Source organism: Salmo salar, chromosome ssa03 (assembly GCF_905237065.1).
Source record: "Salmo salar chromosome ssa03, Ssal_v3.1, whole genome shotgun sequence".
Taxonomy (NCBI): Eukaryota; Metazoa; Chordata; class Actinopteri; order Salmoniformes; family Salmonidae; genus Salmo; species Salmo salar.
The window spans coordinates 95,793,425-95,815,512 of NC_059444.1; the positions used below are offsets into that span (position 1 = coordinate 95,793,425).

General features: G+C 46.2%; 1 protein-coding gene across 3 annotated transcripts; it reads right to left on the reverse strand.

The window, feature by feature from the left end:
* Positions 1 to 391: 391 nt before the first annotated feature.
* On the reverse strand, positions 392 to 21,667 carry LOC106565614 (ras-related protein Rab-40C). 3 transcript variants are annotated; one of them, XR_006769323.1, is made up of 7 exons: positions 20,015 to 21,667; positions 15,557 to 15,617; positions 8,846 to 8,906; positions 6,784 to 6,861; positions 4,251 to 4,473; positions 3,150 to 3,577; positions 392 to 3,095 (listed from the first exon to the last, which is right to left on the reverse strand). XR_006769323.1 is itself a non-coding variant. In XM_045715894.1 (7 exons), exons 2-7 carry the CDS (start codon positions 20,154 to 20,156, stop codon positions 3,303 to 3,305), a joined length of 840 nt encoding a protein of 279 aa, XP_045571850.1. In that variant the 5' UTR covers positions 20,157 to 20,198; positions 21,248 to 21,667; the 3' UTR covers positions 392 to 3,302. The 3 variants fall into 3 exon arrangements, 2 of the variants coding, with proteins under 2 accessions (XP_045571850.1, XP_045571849.1); XM_045715894.1 differs by having other exon boundaries at positions 392 to 3,577; positions 20,015 to 20,198; positions 21,248 to 21,667; XM_045715893.1 differs by having other exon boundaries at positions 392 to 3,577.
* Between the last annotated feature and the right edge of the window lie 421 nt (positions 21,668 to 22,088).

Consider the following 22,088-nt stretch of genomic DNA (forward strand, 5'->3'; position numbering starts at 1 on the left):
CGAGTGGTGCAGTGGTCTAAGGCACCACATCTCAGTGCTAGAGGCTATATCACTACAGACCCTGGTTCAGGCTCCCGAGTGGTGCAGTGGTCTAAGGCACCACATCTCAGTGCTAGAGGCTATATCACTACAGACCCTGGTTCAGGCTCCCGAGTGGTGCAGCGGTCTAAGGCACCACATCTCAGTGCTATAGGCGTCACTACAGACCCTGGTTCAGGCTGTATCACAACCGGCCGTGATCGGGAGTCCATAGGGCAGCGCACAATTGACCCAGCGTCATCCAGGTTAGGGTTTGGCCGTCATCGCAAATAAGAATTTGTTCTTAACTGACTTGCCAAGTTAAATAAAAGGTTAAAAATTTTATCACAGAAGACACCATACAACAACTTGATAACGTTAAGAACAGTTTTTATTGTGAAAAAAGTCTCTGCTTTCCATACCCTAGCCTAAAACTGTACAATCAATAATTTAAAAACATGTTTCGGCTTGTTTTTTTAGAACACTGTTGCGCTCGCTCGATCACGCACTCCTTGTTTAAATTACCCAGCAGCAGCTACAACCAAAGGAAAATTGATATGCATCCCAAATCGCATCCTATTCCCTATGTAGTGCACTACTTTTGACCAGGGCCCATTGGGATATGCACTACATAGGTAATAAAGTGCTCTTTTGGGACACACCCATAGTGTTTACATTTTGTGTTCACTATCATTTCTCTTCCCTTAGTCCAAAATGGCCCCCTATTTCCTATTAAGTGCACTACTCTGTTCAAAAGCAGTGCTCTATATAAGGAATAGGGTGCCATTTGGGACGCACATAACAACCTCAACTCAGGCAACATCAGGGACACCCCCAAATGGGGCACTTCTCCTGACATGGTCACAACACTCCATCTCCCATCATTCTTTGCAAACCTTTTTTTAAATTTTTTTATTTTTTTAAACAGTCCATCATAATAATACAATTAATCCCATCTGGAGAAATAATTTGAGAAGGAAAAAAATATAATATCTCTGTTTCAAATTACACCCTATTCCCCCATATTAGGGCACTTATTTTAAAAAGTACTGCACTATTTTGAAGAATAGGGTGTTATTTGAGGCCTTCCTAATGTCAGACTATTATAAGGTCAACATCAAAGGGTGGTGTCGTAATAAAACACATTACAATGTCAAAAAGTTTTAAAATGAAGGACAAAAAAGGTATTGTTGAAAGCTCGTCTTGTCTACATGTTGAAGGTAGTGGGTCCATATTATGATGTGCTGCACAAGAACCAAACACCTCTTCCCTCCTTTACAGTCTACAACTAACAGATCACTATTAGGACTCTATTGGCACCCTATTCCCTAGATAGTGCACTACTTTTGACCAGGGGCCATAGTGACTAGGGTGCCATTTGAAAGAACAGCATGACAACCTTTTGATATTCCCAGACCTAGAGGTTTTCCCTGACCTCATGACCTGACCATGTGGCTTAACCAGGAAAACCTCACAGAGAGGGAGGCCTGGGAAAAGGCTGTGGGGGAGAAGCTTCTTTATAAAAAGCACACAGAGTTAAAGTCCTATTTTCTTCATTCATACAATACTGGACTTTGAGGCGATGGATGCAATTGTTGCATACAAACTACATAAGACAAAGGCCTTTTCTCAATTACATTTGCTCAACTCCTGCCTCCCTCTCCTCCATCCTCTCTCGCCTCCTTTTGAAAAAGGTCAAAGGTAGTCGAGGAGAGGCGGTGAGAAGGGAACGTGGATGAAAATGCTACTTGTATAAAATGAAGACTCCTCTCCACTCACGCATCATCAGGCAAATGATGTTTACAGGATGGAATCTCCAATAAATGTGTAACGTGATAATTTTTTTTTAAAAGATTTCAAAAGTGTTCCGCGAGGATACACATGACTATCCTTGATGAAAGGTGGCTATCGAGGAGGGGAGGAGCCTCTTCCGTTCGTCTACAAACTAATGGGCACGACTCGACCACTTTCCGGATCACGCAGAAGAGAAGACGGAGAGAGGAGACTTTTACCCAAATGAGAAAAGGCCATTCATACATCCATAGAAGAGTCTGTCCTTCTAGCGGTTGGTACTGCAGACTCTCTCTGAGACCAGAGGGACAAGTTAGTTCAGTAAAACACAGAATAATAAGGGAGAAAAATAGCTTTGATGGCCAGGAGATTTCCCTGAATAGGAGAAACTCTGGGGCTCCATGCTCACGTCGCTGACTGTCTGTGTAGGAAAACAATATGGCCGCCCTGCAGTGAGAAGAGAACACCACTCAGCCTGACAACCAGGCTTCATTGGGTGAGTCTGGGACTGCATTCTAAATGGCACCCTATTCCCTACATAGTGCACTACTTTAGACCAGAGCTCTATGGGCCCTGGCACCCTATTCCCTATATAGTGCACTACTTTAGACCAGAGCCTGTATAGGGAATAGGGTGACGTTCACTGGCTGCACTGGAAACTGGTGCAGAGAGGAGAGCAGGAGCAAGAGAAAGGAAGGAAAGGAGGAGAGAGAGAAAGGAATGAGAGGAAAACTGGCAGGCAGACTGGATGACTCTGGGGAGAAGAGAAAAGGGAGAGAGAAGACAAAAAGATAAGAGGAGGGTAGGGAAGGGAGATGGGGGGAGGTAAAGAGGAAGGGAGTGCGAGAGAATGCAAAGTGAGGCAGATGGATAGATGTAAAGTGGAAGAGAGGGAGAAGGGAGGGAGAGAGCATGCAGAGTGAGGGAGAGAGCAGGCATAGTGAGATGGAGAGAGAGAGGGAGAGCAGGCAGAGTGAGGAGAGAAAGCAGGCAGAGTGAGGGAGATGGAGAGAGAGAAGGCAGAGAGAAGGATGTAAAAAGCGGCAGAGATCATCTATTATTTAACATATGAATCATGGGACAGCAGGAGGCAACACTCTGATCAACAGAGAGAGAAAGGGAGGGAAGAAGAAGAGAGGAGGGGAAAACACTAGAACTCAGTAGGGTTGTGTGGATGTATTCTGGGTGTATTACTACTCCAGCACAGTGGAACGAGGTGTACACACACCTCCCTCCTCCTACAGTAGGTTTCACCACCGTCCTCTCCTTCTCCTCCCCCAGGGTATCTCCTCCCTTCAGGGTTAGGGTATGGGCTAAGGGCTAGGTCGGTTTCAGGGTATCTCCTCCCTTCTGGGTAGGTCTCAGACTTGGTTCTCTCCACAGGCCCTACACATCCTCTCCTCAGCTTGTCTGTCCCCTCAGTGGAAGGGAGGGGGTCTGTTTCAGTGTGTTTAGGGTGTGAGTCTCCCCCCTCCCTCAGACAGGGTCTATCACTAGGAGATTTTACAGTTGTTGCGTGTGCAGTTCTGTGGGGGGCTCTGGGGGGGTTTGATAGATTTAGAACGCTTCAGACTGTTCCCTTTAGACCCGCCCGCCGCGTTGGCCAGAGAATAGGACCGTCCGTGCATCATCACTGCGTTCATCCCATTGGCCATAGAGAAGGACTTGAGGTGGGACTTTATCGCCACGGGCAACGGCAGCTTGTCAATCAGGTGGACGGGCGTACAGGAGACAATCGCTCTGCAGCACAGGTCCTGGAGAGTGAAGACTGGGGGGAGAGGGGAGGAGAGAGAGTTAGTTCATACACAAGAGATGCTAACCTTAAAACAAACTTGTTCTGTCCTGTTACAGCATTAGCTAGCTAGCAACCTGCTAACCACAGATCATTAGCTAGCTAGCAACCTGCTAACCACAGATCATTGGCTAGCTAGCAACCTGCTAACCACAGATCATTGGCTAGCTAGCAACCTGGTAACCACAGATGAAAGATATCGTGTGGTAACTTTACCAGTAGTAAACATCTGGTGGTTCAGAAAGGAACAAGGGAGAACTTATTTAGATGTGCTTCTAAAGCGGCCCTCCGTAGCTCAGTCGCTAGAGCGCGGCCCTCCGTAGCTCAGTCGCTAGAGCATAGCACTTGCAACACCGGGATAGTGGGTTCAATTCTCGGGACCGTCCATACGTAAAATGTACGTACACATGACTAAGTCACTGCTAAATGGTAAATATTATAATATTAAAAGTAGGACAGCTTTATGTAGGCTGCATCTTATTATTTTCCTTCTGGTGCTCCTAAACCCTGGATTTTGTAATTACTGCCCATTTATATAATCTATACCTTGAATACTTTTTATTGTGCTCCTACATTTTTTTAATTAGGAGCACATGTACTCCTTGTTAAAAATGTCAGTGTCAAGGTCCTCCCCCCCACCCCCTCCTACCTCTGTTGGGCTTCCAGAACTTCTCCATGCCGTGCCTCATCAGGACGATGCGAGACAGCTCTGTGAACGACTCGATGACGTTGAAGTTGCAGAGTGGGCTGACCTCAAAGAAGGTCATGCCATTCTTCTCAGCGTACGCCCGGGCCTGCTCCGTAGGAACCTGACGCTTGAACGCCAGGTGGAGCCGGTTACCTACCAGGATACGAGGTACACCCGGGGCATGCTGATGGGAGGGAGAGGGGGGCATTTAAGTGATTTACAGGAAGTAGAAAACAGTAGTAAGTAATAGAAAGCCTTGGTTGGAACTGTTAGAATTGTCTCTTTCAGATAACAGAGAGATCAGGGACCAGTTTCCCAAAAGCATCTTAAGGACACGTCCATCGTTAGAACCCTTCGTAGATCTCCCAGCTGTTTCCCAAAAGCATCATTACTAAAGTTGGTGTTGAAAAAGCTTGTTATTTAATGATTGCCTCAGACCACTCTTAGAGCAGCCAAGTACGTGGTTAGATGTGTTTTCTACCCTACCGCATCACTTTATACACAGATGATCTCCACTATACACAACATCAACATGTTCATCTTTCTGTGACAGAACCAACTTGACATTGACTACAAATACAAAGCTGCCCATTTCTTTGCATAACAAGGGAAGGAGAAAGAGGCCCCAGATGAAAACCCAGATGACTATATTAAAAGATACATACAGTACACACTACCTATATATTGGAATGATACATTTAATTGAGTTTTATTTAGCTATTTGTACGCTACTGTCTAATATTTTTTCCCCCCTCAATATACACTGTGTACAAAACATTAAGAATACCTTCCTAATATTGAGTTGCATCCCCTTTGCACTCAAGGCTTAACCCGTCTCCTCCCCTTCAACCCGTCTCCTCCCCTTCATTTTCAACCCGTCTCCTCCCCTTCAACCCGTCTCCTCCCCTTCAACCCGTCTCCTCCCCTTCAACCCGTCTCCTCCCCTTCAACCCGTCTCCTCCCCTTCAACCCGTCTCCTCCCCTTCAACTTTAACCCGTCTCCTCCTCTTCAACTTTAACCCGTCTCCTCCTCTTCAACTTTAACCCGTCTCCTCCTCTTCAACTTTAACCCGTCTCCTCCTCTTCAACTTTAACCCGTCTCCTCCTCTTCAACTTTAACCCGTCTCCTCCTCTTCAACTTTAACCCGTCTCCTCCTCTTCAACTTTAACCCGTCTCCTCCTCTTCAACTTTAACCCGTCTCCTCCTCTTCAACTTTAACCCGTCTCCTCCTCTTCAACTTTAACCCGTCTCCTCCTCTTCAACTTTAACCCGTCTCCTCCTCTTCAACTTTAACCCGTCTCCTCCTCTTCAACTTTAACCCGTCTCCTCCTCTTCAACTTTAACCCGTCTCCTCCTCTTCAACTTTAACCCGTCTCCTCCTCTTCAACTTTAACCCGTCTCCTCCTCTTCAACTTTAACCCGTCTCCTCCTCTTCAACTTTAACCCGTCTCCTCCTCTTCAACTTTAACCCGTCTCCTCCTCTTCAACTTTAACCCGTCTCCTCCTCTTCAACTTTAACCCGTCTCCTCCTCTTCAACTTTAACCCGCCTCCTCCCCTTCATCTACACTGATTGAAGTGGATTTAACTAGTGACATCAATGAGAGATCATAGCTTTCACCTGGATTCACCTGGTCAGTCTGTGTCATGGAAAGAGCAGGTGTGTTTTGTCCACTCAGTGTATTTCATGTGTAATGTGCACATCTGAATGTAGTGGACTACATTAGGGGAAGCATTAGAATAAACCACCTCAAAATATTTGTAGCCATAGTTGACAATATCTCTCTAGGAGCTGATCTGTCGTCAGTATTGTGGAATCATTCTAATGTTAAGGTACGATTGGAACGGGAGAACGCTGATCTGAGAACTGTGCTTCCTTTCAATCCTATCGGTATCCATCCTATCAGTATCGACACACGCTGCAACAACGCACTATACGAACGTTCTCTCTGCATGGTGTTTTGGGAAACACATGTTACATCTTGGGCCGTTGTAGGAAAGATACATGGTTAAAACACTCGTAAGCCTGAGTTCCATCGCTATGGGAAACGGGCCCTGGTCTTTCTAGCGGCTTCACCTCTCATTCTACCAATCAAATTCTCTAGTCTATTTTCCCATCCTTCTCTCTCTCCCACTCTCTGAATGACAGGAGTCCAGTTGCAGGGTACTGTAGACTAGAGGTGAACCAGGAAAGACATCTTCACCAAACACCACCCCCTGAGAGAAACACACACACACACACACACGGAGGATGTCCTCTAGGCTTCTGCATCCCAGCCATCAGGAAGGACATGGTGTGTCTATAGGACTACTCTGGGCCTATTCTGTTCTGTTCACGGAGGTGTGTTGAGGACTATGGGACAGGGTCTCTCCTTTCCTTTCCTTTCCTTTCCTTTCCTTTCCTTTCCTTTCCTTTCCTTTCCTCTACCCTCTCATCTCCCCTATTTCCCTTCCTCCTCTCTCCTATTTCCCTTCCTCCTCTCCTCCCTCCATACCTCGTCAATCTCTCGTATCCAGCGGTCGATGCCTTCGAACGACCAGCGGTTTGCGATGTCATACACCAGCAGGATCCCCTGGAGAACACACACATCAGGCATTGTTCTTCATGTCCCGTTTATACAAGTAGGAGGAGCAGACAGGGCCAGCCAAAAACACTCAGTAGGGGACTTGTGTCAGTAGAATGTGTGTGTACTGTCATTAGATTGTGTGTACTAGATTAGATGAGTTTATTAGTCATATGCACAGAGTCTCAGATGTAATTGCAGGGTACAGTGAAATTCTTAAGCTCCAACAGTGCAGGTCAAAAAGAGAAATACATGAAACAATAATACATACCAGCTACAGTTGAAGTCGGAAGTTTACATACACCTTAGCCAAAGACATTTAAACTCAGTTTCACAATTCCTGACATTTAATCCTAGTAAAAATTCCCTGCCTTAGGTCAGTTAGGATCACCACTTTATTTTAAGAATGTGAAATGTCAGAATAATAGTAGAGAGAATGATTTATTTCAGCTTTTATTTCTTTCATCACATTCCCAGTGGGTCAGAAGTTTACATACACTCAATTAGTATTTGGTAGCATTGTTTTAAATTGTTTAACTTAGGTCAAACGTATCGAGTAGCCTTCCACAAGCTTCCCACTATAAGTTGGGTGAATATTGGCCCATTCCTTCTGACAGAGTTGGTGTAACTGAGTCAGGTTTGTAGGCCTCCTTGCTCGCACACGCTTTTTCAGTTCTGCCCACACATTTTCTATGGGATTGAGGTCAGGGCTTTGTGATGGTCACTCCAATAGCTTGACTTTGTTGTCCTTAAGCCATTTTGCCACAACTTTGGAAGTATGCTTGGGGTCAATGTCCATTTGGAAGACCCATTTGCGACCAAACTTTAACTTCCTGACTGATGTCTTGAGATGTTGCTTCAATATATCCACAATTTTCCATCTTCATGACGCCATCTATTTTGTGAAGTGCACCAGTCTCTCCTGCAGCAAAGCACCCCCACAACATGATGCTGCCCCCCCCCCCGTGCGTCACGGTTGGGATGGTGTTCTTCAGCTTGCAAGCGTCCCCCTTTTTCCTCCAAGCATAACGATGGTCATTATGGCCAAACAGTTTTATTTTTGTTTCATCAGACCAGAGGACATTTCTCCAAAAAAGTATGATCTTTGTCCCCATGTGCAGTTGCAAACCGTAGTCTGGCTTTTTTATGGCGGTTTTGGAGCAGTGGCTTCTTCCTTGCTGAGCGGCCTTTCAGGTTATGTCGATATAGGACACGTTTTACTGTGGATATAGAGACTTTTGTACCTGTTTCCTCCAGCATCTTCACAAGGTCCTTTGCTGTTGTTCTGGGATTGATTTGCACTTTTCGCACCAAAGTACGTTCATCTCTAGGAGACAGAACGCGTCTCCTTCCTCAGCGGCATGATGGCTGCATGGTCCCATGGTGTTTATACTTGCGTACTATTGTTTGTACAGATGAACGTGGTACCTTCAGGCGTTTGGAAATTACTCCCAAGGATGAACCAGACTTGTGGAGGTCTACAATTGTTTTTTCGGAGGTCTTGGCTGATTTCTTTTGATTTTCCCATGATGTCAAGCAAAGAGGCACTGAGTTTGAAGGTAGGCCTTGAAATACATCCACAGGTACACCTCCAATTGACTCAAATTATGTAAAGTAGCCTATCAGAAGCCATAACATCATTTTCTGGAATTTTCCAAGCTGTTTAAAAGGCACAGTCAACTTAGTGTATGTAAACTTCTGACCCACTGGAATTGTGATACAGTGAATTATAAGTGAAATAATCTGTCTGTAAACAATTGTTGGAAAACTTACTTGTGTCATGCACAAAGTAGATGTCCTAACTGACTTGCCAAAACTATAGTTTGTTAACAAGAAATTTGTGGAGTGGTTGAAAACCAAGTTTTAATGACTCCAACCTAAGTGCATGTAAACTTCCGACTTCAACTGTATATATACACACACTATGTCAGCAGAATGTGTGTACCATGTCAGCAAAATGTGTGTACCATGTCAGCAAAATGTGTGTTCCTACCTGAGCCCCTCTGGAGTAGGACCTGAAGATGGTGCAGAACCTCCCCTGTCCTGACGTGTCCCTGAGAGATAGAGAGAGAAAGATGAGTTAACCACAGTTAAAGTGCAATTCCGCCACTTTTCAACCTCATATTCATCATCTCCAGCACTGTACATATTGTCTACATGTGAAACGCTGCGTTTCTATGATCTGTGGTTAAAATGCGAAGGTCCTAAAAAATGTTTTTATCTGTGACATCACAGGATAAGATTCAAAGTAAGAAAAACAGTGATTTTAAAAACCTGCATCGAGTTTCTAGCCAGGAGGGTATTATCTTGCTCCCCACGTCACCACAAATATCAGTGTTTGAATATCACTGTTTTTAAAATGTTTTAACTTCGGATGATATCGTCGGGTAAAACTTTTTAACATATTTGTTTCCTCAAAACGTAGAAAATGTGCCGTTTTCACATAGTGTCAATCTGTGGTGTAGCAAATGATTATCCAAGATAAAACCCAGATAATGCACTTCAGAAAAAAGGGTAGAGTAAGAAGTATTCATGACTTCTCTTTCGGCCAACGCCCCTAAACTACACTACCTCATAAATACCTTGGTTTCCTGTCTGATGAAAGTATGATCTTTGAGGAGGGTATAAAGTCTTCATCAGATTGTGCAGGTAGAGCGTTGGGGTCTGTTGGTAGTAAACTGAACATCTGTAAAGACCGTAGCTGTGTTCGAATACCCATACTAACATACTGTATACTACATACTTAATGAATACCCATTCTAACATACTGTATACTACATACTTAATGAGTACCCATTCTAACATACTGTATACTACATACTTAATGAATACCCATTCTAACATACTGTATACTACATACTTAATGAGTACCCATTCTAACATACTGTATACTACATACTTAATGAATACCCATTCTAACATACTGTATACTACATACTTAATGAGTATATACTATTAGTTCATTTTAGTATACTGTAAACGAACAGTATCGTTTCAGTTGAGCGTACTAGCGTTTCATCTGTCTACCGGAAGTTGATGCTGTTGCAACCTCTTGCTAGCTTGTTAGCATAACAAATGACAAGCTAGACACGTTACAATTTTGGGCGTGTTCGTAAATTCAATCGGGAGTACTTTCTGTTTCACACAACTCTCCTGACTGACAATGTTTCACACCACTCTCCTGACTGACAATGTTTCACACAACTCTCCTGACTGACTGTTTAGACATTTTTAGCAAATGTATTTAAAATGAATCCCAGAAATACCTCTTTGTATTCACACCCCTTTGCTATGTCCCTACAGATTGAGCTCAGGTGTATTTACATTGATCATCCTTGATGTCACTACAACTTGGAGTCCACCTGTGGCCAATTCAATAGTTTGGACATGATTTAGAAAGAAACACACTTGTCTATTTAAGGTCCCACAGTTGACAGAGCACGCCAGAGGAGGAGAACCCTCCACCACGACGCCAGAGGAGGAGGAGAACCCTCCGCCACGACGCCAGAGGAGGAGGAGAACCCTCCGCCACGACGCCAGAGGAGGAGGAGAACCCTCCGCCACGACGCCAGAGGAGGAGGAGAACCCTCCGCCACGACGCCAGAGGAGGAGGAGAACCCTCCGCCACGACGCCAGAGGAGGAGGAGAACCCTCCGCCACGACGCCAGAGGAGGAGGAGAACCCTCCGCCACGACGCCAGAGGAGGAGGAGAACCCTCCGCCACGACGCCAGAGGAGGAGGAGAACCCTCCGCCACGACGCCAGACGAGGAGAACCCTCCGCCACGACGCCAGACGAGGAGAACCCTCCGCCACGACGCCAGACGAGGAGAACCCTCCGCCACGACGCCAGACGAGGAGAAACACTCCGCCACGACGCCAGAGGAGGAGAAACACTCCGCCACGACGCCAGAGGAGGAGAAACCCTCCGCCACGACGCCAGAGGAGGAGGAGAACCCTCCGCCACGACGCCAGAGGAGGAGGAGAACCCTCCGCCACGACGCCAGAGGAGGAGGAGAACCCTCCGCCACGACGCCAGAGGAGGAGGAGAACCCTCCGCCACGACGCCAGAGGAGGAGGAGAACCCTCCGCCACGACGCCAGAGGAGGAGAACCCTCCGCCACGACGCCAGAGGAGGAGGAGAACCCTCCGCCACGACGCCAGAGGAGGAGGAGAACCCTCCGCCACGACGCCAGAGGAGGAGGAGAACCCTCCGCCACGACGCCAGAGGAGGAGGAGAACCCTCCGCCACGACGCCAGAGGAGGAGGAGAACCCTCCGCCACGACGCCAGAGGAGGAGGAGAACCCTCCGCCACGACGCCAGAGGAGGAGGAGAACCCTCCGCCACGACGCCAGAGGAGGAGGAGAACCCTCCGCCACGACGCCAGAGGAGGAGAAACCTCCGCCACGACGCCAGAGGAGAAACCTCCACCACCACGACGCCAGAGGAGGAGGAGAACCCTCCGCCACGACGCCAGAGGAGGAGGAGAAACCTCCGCCACGACGCCAGAGGAGGAGGAGAACCCTCCGCCACGACGCCAGACGAGGAGAAACACTCCGCCACGACGCCAGAGGAGGAGAAACACTCGGCCACGACGCCAGACGAGGAGAAACACTCCGCCACGACGCCAGAGGAGGAGGAGAACCCTCCGCCACGACGCCAGAGGAGGAGAAACACTCCACCACGACGCCAGAGGAGGAGGAGAACCCTCCGCCACGACGCCAGAGGAGAACCCTCCGCCACGACGCCAGAGGAGGAGAAACCTCCGCCACGACGCCAGAGGAGAAACCTCCACCACCACGACGCCAGAGGAGGAGGAGAACCCTCCGCCACGACGCCAGAGGAGGAGGAGAAACCTCCGCCACGACGCCAGAGGAGGAGGAGAACCCTCCGCCACGACGCCAGACGAGGAGAAACACTCCGCCACGACGCCAGAGGAGGAGAAACACTCGGCCACGACGCCAGAGGAGGAGAAACACTCCGCCACGACGCCAGAGGAGGAGAGAACCCTCCACCACGACGCCAGAGGAGGAGAAACACTCCACCACGACGCCAGAGGAGGAGGAGAACCTCCGCCACGACGCCAGAGGAGAACCCTCCGCCACGACGCCAGAGGAGGAGGAGAACCCTCCACCACGACGCCAGAGGAGGAGGAGAACCCTCCACCACGACGCCAGAGGAGGAGGAGAACCCTCCACCACGACGCCAGAGGAGGAGGAGAACCCTCCACCACGACGCCAGAGGAGGAGGAGAAACCTCCACCACCACGACGCCAGAGGAGGAGGAGAAACCTCCACCACCACGACGCCAGAGGAGGAGGAGAAACCTCCACCACCACGACGCCAGAGGAGGAGAAACCTCCACCACCACGACGGCAGAGGAGGAGAAACCTCCACCACCACGACGGCAGAGGAGGAGAAACCTCCACCACCACGACGCCAGAGGAGGAGAAACCTCCACCACCACGACGCCAGAGGAGGAGAAACCTCCACCACCACGACGCCAGAGGAGGAGAACCCTCCACCACGACGCCAGAGGAGGAGAACCCTCCACCACGACGCCAGAGGAGGAGGAGAACCCTCCACCACGACGCCAGAGGAGGAGGAGAACCCTCCACCACGACGCCAGAGGAGGAGGAGAACCCTCCACCACGACGCCAGAGGAGGAGGAGAACCCTCCACCACGACGCCAGAGGAGGAGGAGAACCCTCCACCACGACGCCAGAGGAGGAGGAGAACCCTCCACCACGACGCCAGAGGAGGAGGAGAACCCTCCACCACGACGCCGGAGGAGAACCCTCCACCACGACGCCAGAGGAGGAGAAACCTCCACCACCACGACGCCAGAGGAGGAGAAACCTCCACCACCACGACGCCAGAGGAGGAGAAACCTCCACCACGACGTCAGAGGAGGAGAAACCTCCACCACGACGTCAGAGGAGGAGAAACCTCCACCACGACGTCAGAGGAGGAGAAACCTCCACCACGACGTCAGAGGAGGAGAAACCTCTACCACGTCCAAGGAACTGTCCGTAGTTCTCCAAGATAGAATTGTGACGAGGCATATATCTGGGGAAGGGTATAAAACTATTTGTAGAGTGTTGAAAGTTTCCTAGAGCACAGTGGTCACCATCATTGGGAAATGGAACAAATATAAGACCGCTCATTTCTACGCTCCAAAATGGCCACCTAGCTTCCCAAAGCCAAAAGGCCTTCAGCTGTACAGAGTGGGGCTGAGTTGAAATGGACTATTGATCTCTCTGTTACTCAGAGGGCAGATCGATGCATCTGTCACCACAGACAGGGTTGGGTAGGTCCTGTCCAGCACTACTTTACTGCTTCACACAACTCTCCTGACCGTTTCTGTTTCACACAACTCTACTAACTGACAGGTAGTGACGACCTGGGTGGCAGGTAGCCTCGCGGTTAGAGCGTTGGGCCAGTAACCGAAAGGTTTGAATACCCGAGCCGACAAGGTGAACCACCTCTCGATGTGCCCTTGAGGAAGGCATTTAACCCCAAAATCTACTCCAGGGGCACCGTACTATGGCTGACCCTGTACAACACATTACACTACACCTATCATACTACTATGACTGACCCTGTACAACACATTACACTGCACCTATCATACTACTATGGCTGACCCTGTACAACACATTACACTGCACCTATCATACTACTATGGCTGACCCTGTACAACACATTACACTGCACCTATCATACTACTATGGCTGACCCTGTAAAACAACACTGCACCTATCATACTACTATGGCTGACCCTGTAAAACATCACCTATCATACTACTATGGCTGACCCTGTAAAACATCACCTATCATACTACTATGGCTGACCCTGTAAAACAACACATTACACTGCACCTATCATACTACTATGGCTGACCCTGTAAAACAACACATTTCACTGCACCTATCATACTACTATGGCTGACCCTGTAAAACATCACCTATCATACTACTATGGCTGACCCTGTAAAACAACACATTACACTGCACCTATCATACTACTATGGCTGACCCTGTACAACAACACATTTCACTGCACCTATCATACTACTATGGCTGACCCTGTAAAACAACACATTACACTGCACCTATCATACTACTATGGCTGACCCTGTAAAACAACACATTTCACTGCACCTATCATACTACTATGGCTGACCCTGTAAAACAACACATTACACTGCACCTATCATACTACTATGGCTGACCCTGTAAAACAACACATTTCACTGCACCTATCATACTACTATGGCTGACCCTGTAAAACAACACATTTCACTGCACCTATCACACTACTATGGCTGACCCTGTAAAACAACACTGCACCTATCATACTACTATGGCTGACCCTGTAAAACAACACATTATACTGCACCTATCATACTACTATGACTGACCCTGTAAAACAACACATTACACTGCACCTATCATACTACTATGGCTGACCCTGTAAAACAACACATTACACTGCACCTATCATACTACTATGGCTGACCCTGTAAAACAACACATTTCACTGTACCTATCATACTACTATGGCTGACCCTGTAAAACAACACCTATCATACTACTATGGCTGACCCTGTAAAACACATTACACTGCACCTATCATACTACTATGGCTGACTCTGTAAAACACATTATACTGCACCTATCATACTACTATGTCTGACCCTGTAAAACAACACATTACACTGCACCTATCATACTACTATGGCTGACCCTGTAAAACAACACATTACACTGCACCTATCATACTACTATGGCTGACCCTGTAAAACAACACATTACACTACACTATCCGATGTATCATGAATTAATAATAAACCTTTATATGCCACCCACGGTTCAGTTATCTTTCCAGAAAGAGAACATCTCATATCACTGTATCCTGTAGTCTGACTGGTGAGAGAGAAAGCTGAAAGGGAGATGGTATCTGAGTGGTGATTGGGTAACGTTAAGGAAATTAACAGAGAGGTGGAATCTGAGTGGTGATTGGGTAACGTTAAGGACATTAACAGAGAGATTGAATCTGAGTGGTGATTGGGTAAAGTTAACATGGCTTATTTGCATAAAGGCCTACTGAAGCTCTGATTGGCTATTAGGTTTTATTTACTGCAGTGTCTATTAATTGTCCAAACGCACGGCAGCTTTTCCACTCTATATTGATATAGAATTTTCACCAATGCCTGACTCTACGTCATTCCCAAACATTGTAAGAATTTATGAAAATGTGAAAATGACCATCTCTAAATGCTCGCTTGTCAGAAGATGTAAAAACATTTGTCATATTTTTCCTGGGGTGTACATGAACAGATTAAGATTTCATGTTGCTAAAATGCTGTCAGTTCCACTTTAAGGGTGTTAACAGAGAGATGATACTATGTATGAGGACTTATGTATTTTTAATCAGTTAATTTACCTCATCTGACTAACCTCTCTCACACGCACACGGAATGATGACACCCGCTGGGTGCCGGCTAACAACATGTACCAACCACAAGGTGTTGATTCAACATGTACCAACCACAAGGTGTTGATTCAACATGTACCAACCACAAGGTGTTGATTCAACATGTACCAACCACAAGGTGTTGATTCAACATGTACCAACCACAAGGTGTTGATTCAACATGTACCAACCACAAGGTGTTGATTCAACATGTAGGATGTACTAACCACAGCTCCAGTTTGACTCTCCTCCCATCCAGCAGAATAGTGGTGGTCTTGTAGTCGATACCTGGATGGAGGAGAGAGGGAGGAGGGAGAGAGAGAGGGGGAGAGGTATTAGACATTAAAAAGCATTATCAGTCCTTATAACAGTGTGTGTGTGTGTGTGTGTGTGTGTGTGTTCGGCTTCAGAATGTAAAAGGACACGTTGTGCCTGTGTTGCAGTTCTCCACTTGGGTGAGAAATCTTTGCTCTCGTCTTGACCAATCAAATTACTGCTTTCGCGGAGGTCTAAGGCACTGCATCTCAGTGCTAGAGGCGTCACTACAGACCCTGGTTCGATTCCAGGCTCATTCACAATTGGCCCAGCGTCGTCTGCGTTAGAGTTTGGCCTGGGTAGGCCGTCATTGTAAATAAGAATTTGTTCTTAGCTGACTTTCCAAGTTTAAAAAAAAAGGTTAAATAACATTTTAAAATTCACCAACTTGCATTATTTTATTTTAAAGGAACTCAGTCCAGCTTTAAACTTACTCTTGAAAGGTATAATAGTAGTTGGGTAGTGCATCATCAGTTCCTCTTGTCATGTCAGTCATTATAGACCTTAGAGAGATATTTAGAACCTGTCAGAAATGTCCAGATCAACTAGCCCATGGCAGATAACGCTTTTTTAATTAGCTTTTTTAGCCCATAGAGACTGTTGTCATGTTTTTGTTACTCAAATATCACATGAATACACATTAGACATGGCAAAATGTATAGAATTGCAAGGAAATCACCTTTAAAACTGTTACATTTTCTCCACCAACAAGAGGGCTGTGCACAGTCTATCATGAACAGTGCTTGTCCCCATAGAGGTGTGAACAGTTTGTATCATGAACAGTGCTTGTCCCCATAGAGGTGTGAACAGTTTGTATCATGAACAGTGCTTGTCCCCATAGAGGTGTAACATTAGATAGTTCATGAAGACAGAGCATCTCCCCCTTCTCTCTCTCTCTCGCATATACATTAGTTATTCTCTATCTTCTCCATATCTCCAGGGGATTTCTCTGATGGAGCTGGGAGTGTGTGAAGCAGCTCTTTTGAAGCCACAGACCAGCAGCCCTGCTCCCCCCTCCCCCATCCCTCCCTTCTCTCTCCCTCCATCGCCCCCAACTATCAGCAGCAGTAAGCTGTCACATCCAGCAGCACCATAACACCCAGACAGGCACCCGTCCCCTCTCCTCATGCCCAAGGAGAGCTCACCCCATCGGGTATGAATCTGTCACAACCTCCCCTCTCCACTGAGAACCTCCAGGACTCAGACAGTCACAGGACAGCTAGCCTGTAGACACCCTTAGCTCTGAAGGATAATGACTGGGGATTCCCAGCCACAATGTTATTGTATTGAAGAAAAAGAAAGAAACCACACAGCCTTTCAAATGACTTAACAAGGACAACGTAACGCAGTTCAAAAACACCCTGATAAACTGGCATGGAAGCTATGATTCCAAGCATGATGGTAGCTAATGGGCGTCTCCGACTCAACACACCCTGACAAACCAGAATAGAAGGCATCTGGTGTTCCTCGGGCTAAGGTCATGGTGACTGTGTAGCTACACTCTCAGGGGACCTGCCGGGTGTGTGTGTGGAGTGTGTGTACTCTAGAATACAGGGCTTGTTGTAGGACTGAGAAGTCATTCAAACCAGGGGTGGGAGTAAAGGTCTGGTTTGAAAAGCTTCTCATGTTAAAACTTTATTATTTAAAAATAAAATACACAGGTGCAGTGTAATGTGTTGTTTTACAGGGTCAGACATAGTAGTATGATAGGTGCAGTGTAATGTGTTGTACAGGGTCAGCCATAGTAGTATGATAGGTGCAGTGTAATGTGTTGTTGTACAGGGTCAGACATAGTAGTATGATAGGTGCAGTGTAATGTGTTGTACAGGGTCAGCCATAGTAGTATGATAGGTGCAGTGTAATGTGTTGTTGTACAGGGTCAGCCATAGTAGTATGATAGGTGCAGTGTAATGTGTTGTTGTACAGGGTCAGACATAGTAGTATGATAGGTGCAGTGTAATGTGTTGTTTTACAGGGTCAGCCATAGTAGTATGATAGGTGCAGTGTAATGTGTTGTTGTACAGGGTCAGCCATAGTAGTATGATAGGTGCAGTGTAATGTGTTGTTGTACAGGGTCAGACATAGTAGTATGATAGGTACAGTGTAATGTGTTGTTGTACAGGGTCAGCCATAGTAGTATGATAGGTGCAGTGTAATGTGTTGTTGTACAGGGTCAGACATAGTAGTATGATAGGTACAGTGTAATGTGTTGTTGTACAGGGTCAGCCATAGTAGTATGATAGGTGCAGTATAATGTGTTGTACAGGGTCAGTCATAGTAGTATGATAGGTGCAGTGTAATGTGTTGTTTTACAGGGTCAGCCATAGTAGTATGATAGGTGCAGTGTAATGTGTTGTTTTACAGGGTCAGCCATAGTAGTATGATAGGTGCAGTGTAATGTGTTGTTTTACAGGGTCAGCCATAGTAGTATGATAGGTGCAGTGTAATGTGTTGTTGTACAGGGTCAGCCATAGTAGTATGATAGGTGCAGTATAATGTGTTGTTTTACAGGGTCAGCCATAGTAGTATGATAGGTGCAGTGAAATGTGTTGTTTTACAGGGTCAGCCATAGTAGTATGATAGGTGCAGTGTAATGTGTTGTTTTACAGGGTCAGTCATAGTAGTATGATAGATGCAGTGTAATGTGTTGTTGTACAGGGTCAGCCATAGTAGTATGATAGGTGCAGTGTAATGTGTTGTTTTACAGGGTCAGCCATAGTAGTATGATAGGTGCAGTATAATGTGTTGTTTTACAGGGTCAGCCATAGTAGTATGATAGGTGCAGTGAAATGTGTTGTTTTACAGGGTCAGCCATAGTAGTATGATAGGTGCAGTGTAATGTGTTGTTTTACAGGGTCAGACATAGTAGTATGATAGGTGCAGTGTAATGTGTTGTTGTACAGGATCAGCCATAGTAGTATGATAGGTGCAGTGTAATGTGTTGTTGTACAGGGTCAGCCATAGTAGTATGATAGGTGCAGTGTTGTTTTACAGGGTCAGCCATAGTAGTATGATAGGTGCAGTGTAATGTGTTGTTGTACAGGGTCAGCCATAGTAGTATGATAGGTGCAGTGTTGTTTTACAGGGTCAGCCATAGTAGTATGATAGGTGCAGTGTAATGTGTTGTTTTACAGGGTCAGCCATAGTAGTATGATAGGTGCAGTGTAATGTGTTGTTTTACAGGGTCAGCCATAGTAGTATGATAGGTGCAGTGTAATGTGTTGTTGTACAGGGTCAGACATAGTAGTATGATAGGTGCAGTGTAATGTGTTGTTTTACAGGGTCAGCCATAGTAGTATGATAGGTGCAGTGTTGTTTTACAGGGTCAGCCATAGTAGTATGATAGGTGCAGTGTAATGTGTTGTTTTACAGGGTCAGCCATAGTAGTATGATAGGTGCAGTGAAATGTGTTGTTTTACAGGGTCAGACATAGTAGTATGATAGGTGCAGTGTAATGTGTTGTTTTACAGGGTCAGCCATAGTAGTATGATAGGTGCAGTGTAATGTGTTGTTTTACAGGGTCAGCCATAGTAGTATGATAGGTGCAGTGTAATGTGTTGTTTTACAGGGTCAGACAGTAGTACGGCGCTCCTGAAGGAAATGAGGGTTAAGTGCCTTAAGGCACTTAAGGCAGAGATTTTCACCTTGTCGGCTCGGGTACTGGTACCAGCGACCTTTCAGTTACTGACCCTTCTGCTGTAGCTCATGCATTATTAGTTAGTGAGACGGTGACTGGACCTTTGTTTGGGAGAAGTCTAGCTAGATTATAAAAACAGGAGTGAGCGGAGTATGAGTGAGACAATATGAATGTGTCTGCATTGTACAGACGTTTCTACAGGAACGGAAAAGATCATTCACTTACCACACAGCGGACTTGTACACGTGTCTGTTTTTAGATGGTGTGTGTGTAGCTCTGTGTGTACGTGTGTCTGTATCCTTGTGTGTACATTTGTGTTGTGTCCGTGCGTTGTGTGTACATTTGTGTTGTGTCCGTGCGTCTGTGTGTGTCCTTGTGTGTACATTTGTGTTGTGTCCGTGCGTCTGTGTGTGTCCGTGTCTATGTGTGTTTGTGTATTTTTATTTATTAGGGATCCCCCATAGCTGCTGCCAAGAGTTAATGTATGTGTGTCTGTATGTATCTGTCTCTGTGTGTGTGTGTGTGTGTGTGTGTGTGTGTGTGTGTGTGTGTGTGTATGTGTGTGTGTGTGTAGTACATTTTCAAGTTAGTCATTTAGCAGATGCTCTTATCCAGAGTGACTTCCAGTTAGTGCACTCATCTTCAGATAGCTAGGTTGGACAACCACACATCACAGTAAGTACATTTTTCCTCAATAAAGTAGCTATCAGCAAAGTCAGAGGTAGTGACTTACCGCTGCTGTAAGCGTATGGGGACTCTGCAGATCCATCCTGTAGGCTGTCTAGTATCTCCCCTTTCCCCACATCACTGTCCCCGACCAGGAGGAACTTCAACAGGTAGTCATAACTCTTCACCGGGCTGCCCTGGGTACCCATCCTGCCTTCCTCACATCTGTACCCTCACACACTGGGGGAGGGCTGGAGAGAGGGGGGAAACAGGTATAGTCTATTCCAGCAGAGAAGTTAGAGGAGTCAAGAGTCTGTGTGGTCCTTCAGTTCAGAATCCTTGATTAGCCCTACGGCCAACCCACTGTTGTGTGTCGAGGTGGGATTGAGGTGCTGCTACAGGTTAAAACACCTGACCACCATTGTAGCTTGGCAAGTCTGAATGATGCAGCAATAGTGGACACAATTAATAAAAAAGTCCCTCCAGGTTAGACAGCTTGCAGGAAGGAGTACGGTGTGCAGCTCAAAACCAAAACATCCCTTGGACAGGAATTAGGCAGGGTACCAGTGGTGGTTCAAATAACGTCACTGCTGAAAGCAAGCTGTGAGCAGAAATCCTGATCTTCCAACCTCAATACCGTTTATAACCGGTATTTAACCACCGACTTCTCTGACTGTGCTAGCGCTTCAATCAGAACACCTGTCACAGTTTAAAACATCAATTACATTTAAAATACAACGCTGTTGCTTCATCAACAGACGGTTAGTAAACGAACCTTGTTGTGTGCTATCTGGCAATAACCTCTCTTTAGAAGATAACAACATATTTGTTTTGTGGACGTAACGTTAGCTAAACTATATATTTTAAGGATGTAGCTAGTTTCCTAGCTCGCTAACAGGCTGTCTGTGTCCGGGTCCTTATTGTTAGCATAACGTTAGCTAGCGAGTAATGCCATTAGGGGCTAGCTATTGCAACAAAGAAAGTGAGTTTTATCAAGAACATCTAATGTTATAACGTTACAGCCTATGTTGAGCCCACAAAACAAAAATGTTCATAACCTGTTTATTTTAACTAAATAGTTAGCAACCCTGTTATAGTAATTAAAGGGTAAATAGGCAGCTAGCCAGAATGGTAGCTAGCAAGCTAACTACTGTTAGCTCGTGAACAACAGCTTTGCGTGGCTGGCAAGACAGGAGGAGCTAGCTAGCTGGTAATGCTAGTTAGCTAGATATTCGTGGTTAGTTGACAAGTGTCAAGTCAAATCAACGACAGAGGTCAACATCCGAATTAAATAACATACCCTATGTATCAGTTTCCCAGAGCTCTCATTCTTAAAGGTAATAATTGTACGAGTAATCTCGTAACCTGTAGAGAACTGGAGTATCCTCTTCCTAACTGGTTTACGATGCTGGCTTCCTTAGTAGCGATTGCTAGCTAACTTCACCCGAGACTGGCTGCTCTGAAATCGGGCCCCTCTCTCTTGTCCGGACAACAAAGATCCGTAACTTCCCGACCTTTTCCTTGCCTTGGTTCTATCCAGAACGTGCAGCTTGCCGTATTTTCTCGTGGGTCCAAAGCACAATTTGAGATATAAGGTTTTAGTCCAAGTCCAAGCATTTGAAAATCTCAGTTTGTAAAATCATACATGTTTTCCTTCACGCTCAATCAGATTTGCGATAACACACTGTAGCTGACAGATAGGCACTGCACAGTCTGGCGCTCGAGGTTCCCGCTCCGCCCTTGCCAGCCTCTGATTGGATACACATACGTACAGAATGATGCGATTGGCTATCAGAAAAATCAATCATAAAATCTGTCAACAACACATCGAGAGTGTGGAAGTGACTGAGATAATGGGCAGATTCGACTATGCTGATCACTGGTCTATGACCCGTGATGTAAACGGAACAAAACCGTTGGAGGAGCGTCGTTCTCAAATGGAACGGTAATCTGCGCTGCTCGGTCGTGTTGTCAACAAGGCAGCATGGTGCATCGTCCAGAAACACACATCTCTTTCCAATAAAAATATACGTTTTGAATTTTTCAAATTAGTTTTCATTGTGAGGGCAGATACAGCGTTTATATCAAAAGCAATCGCTTTTCATGTCATAACACAGAATCCTACACATTACTCCACGAAC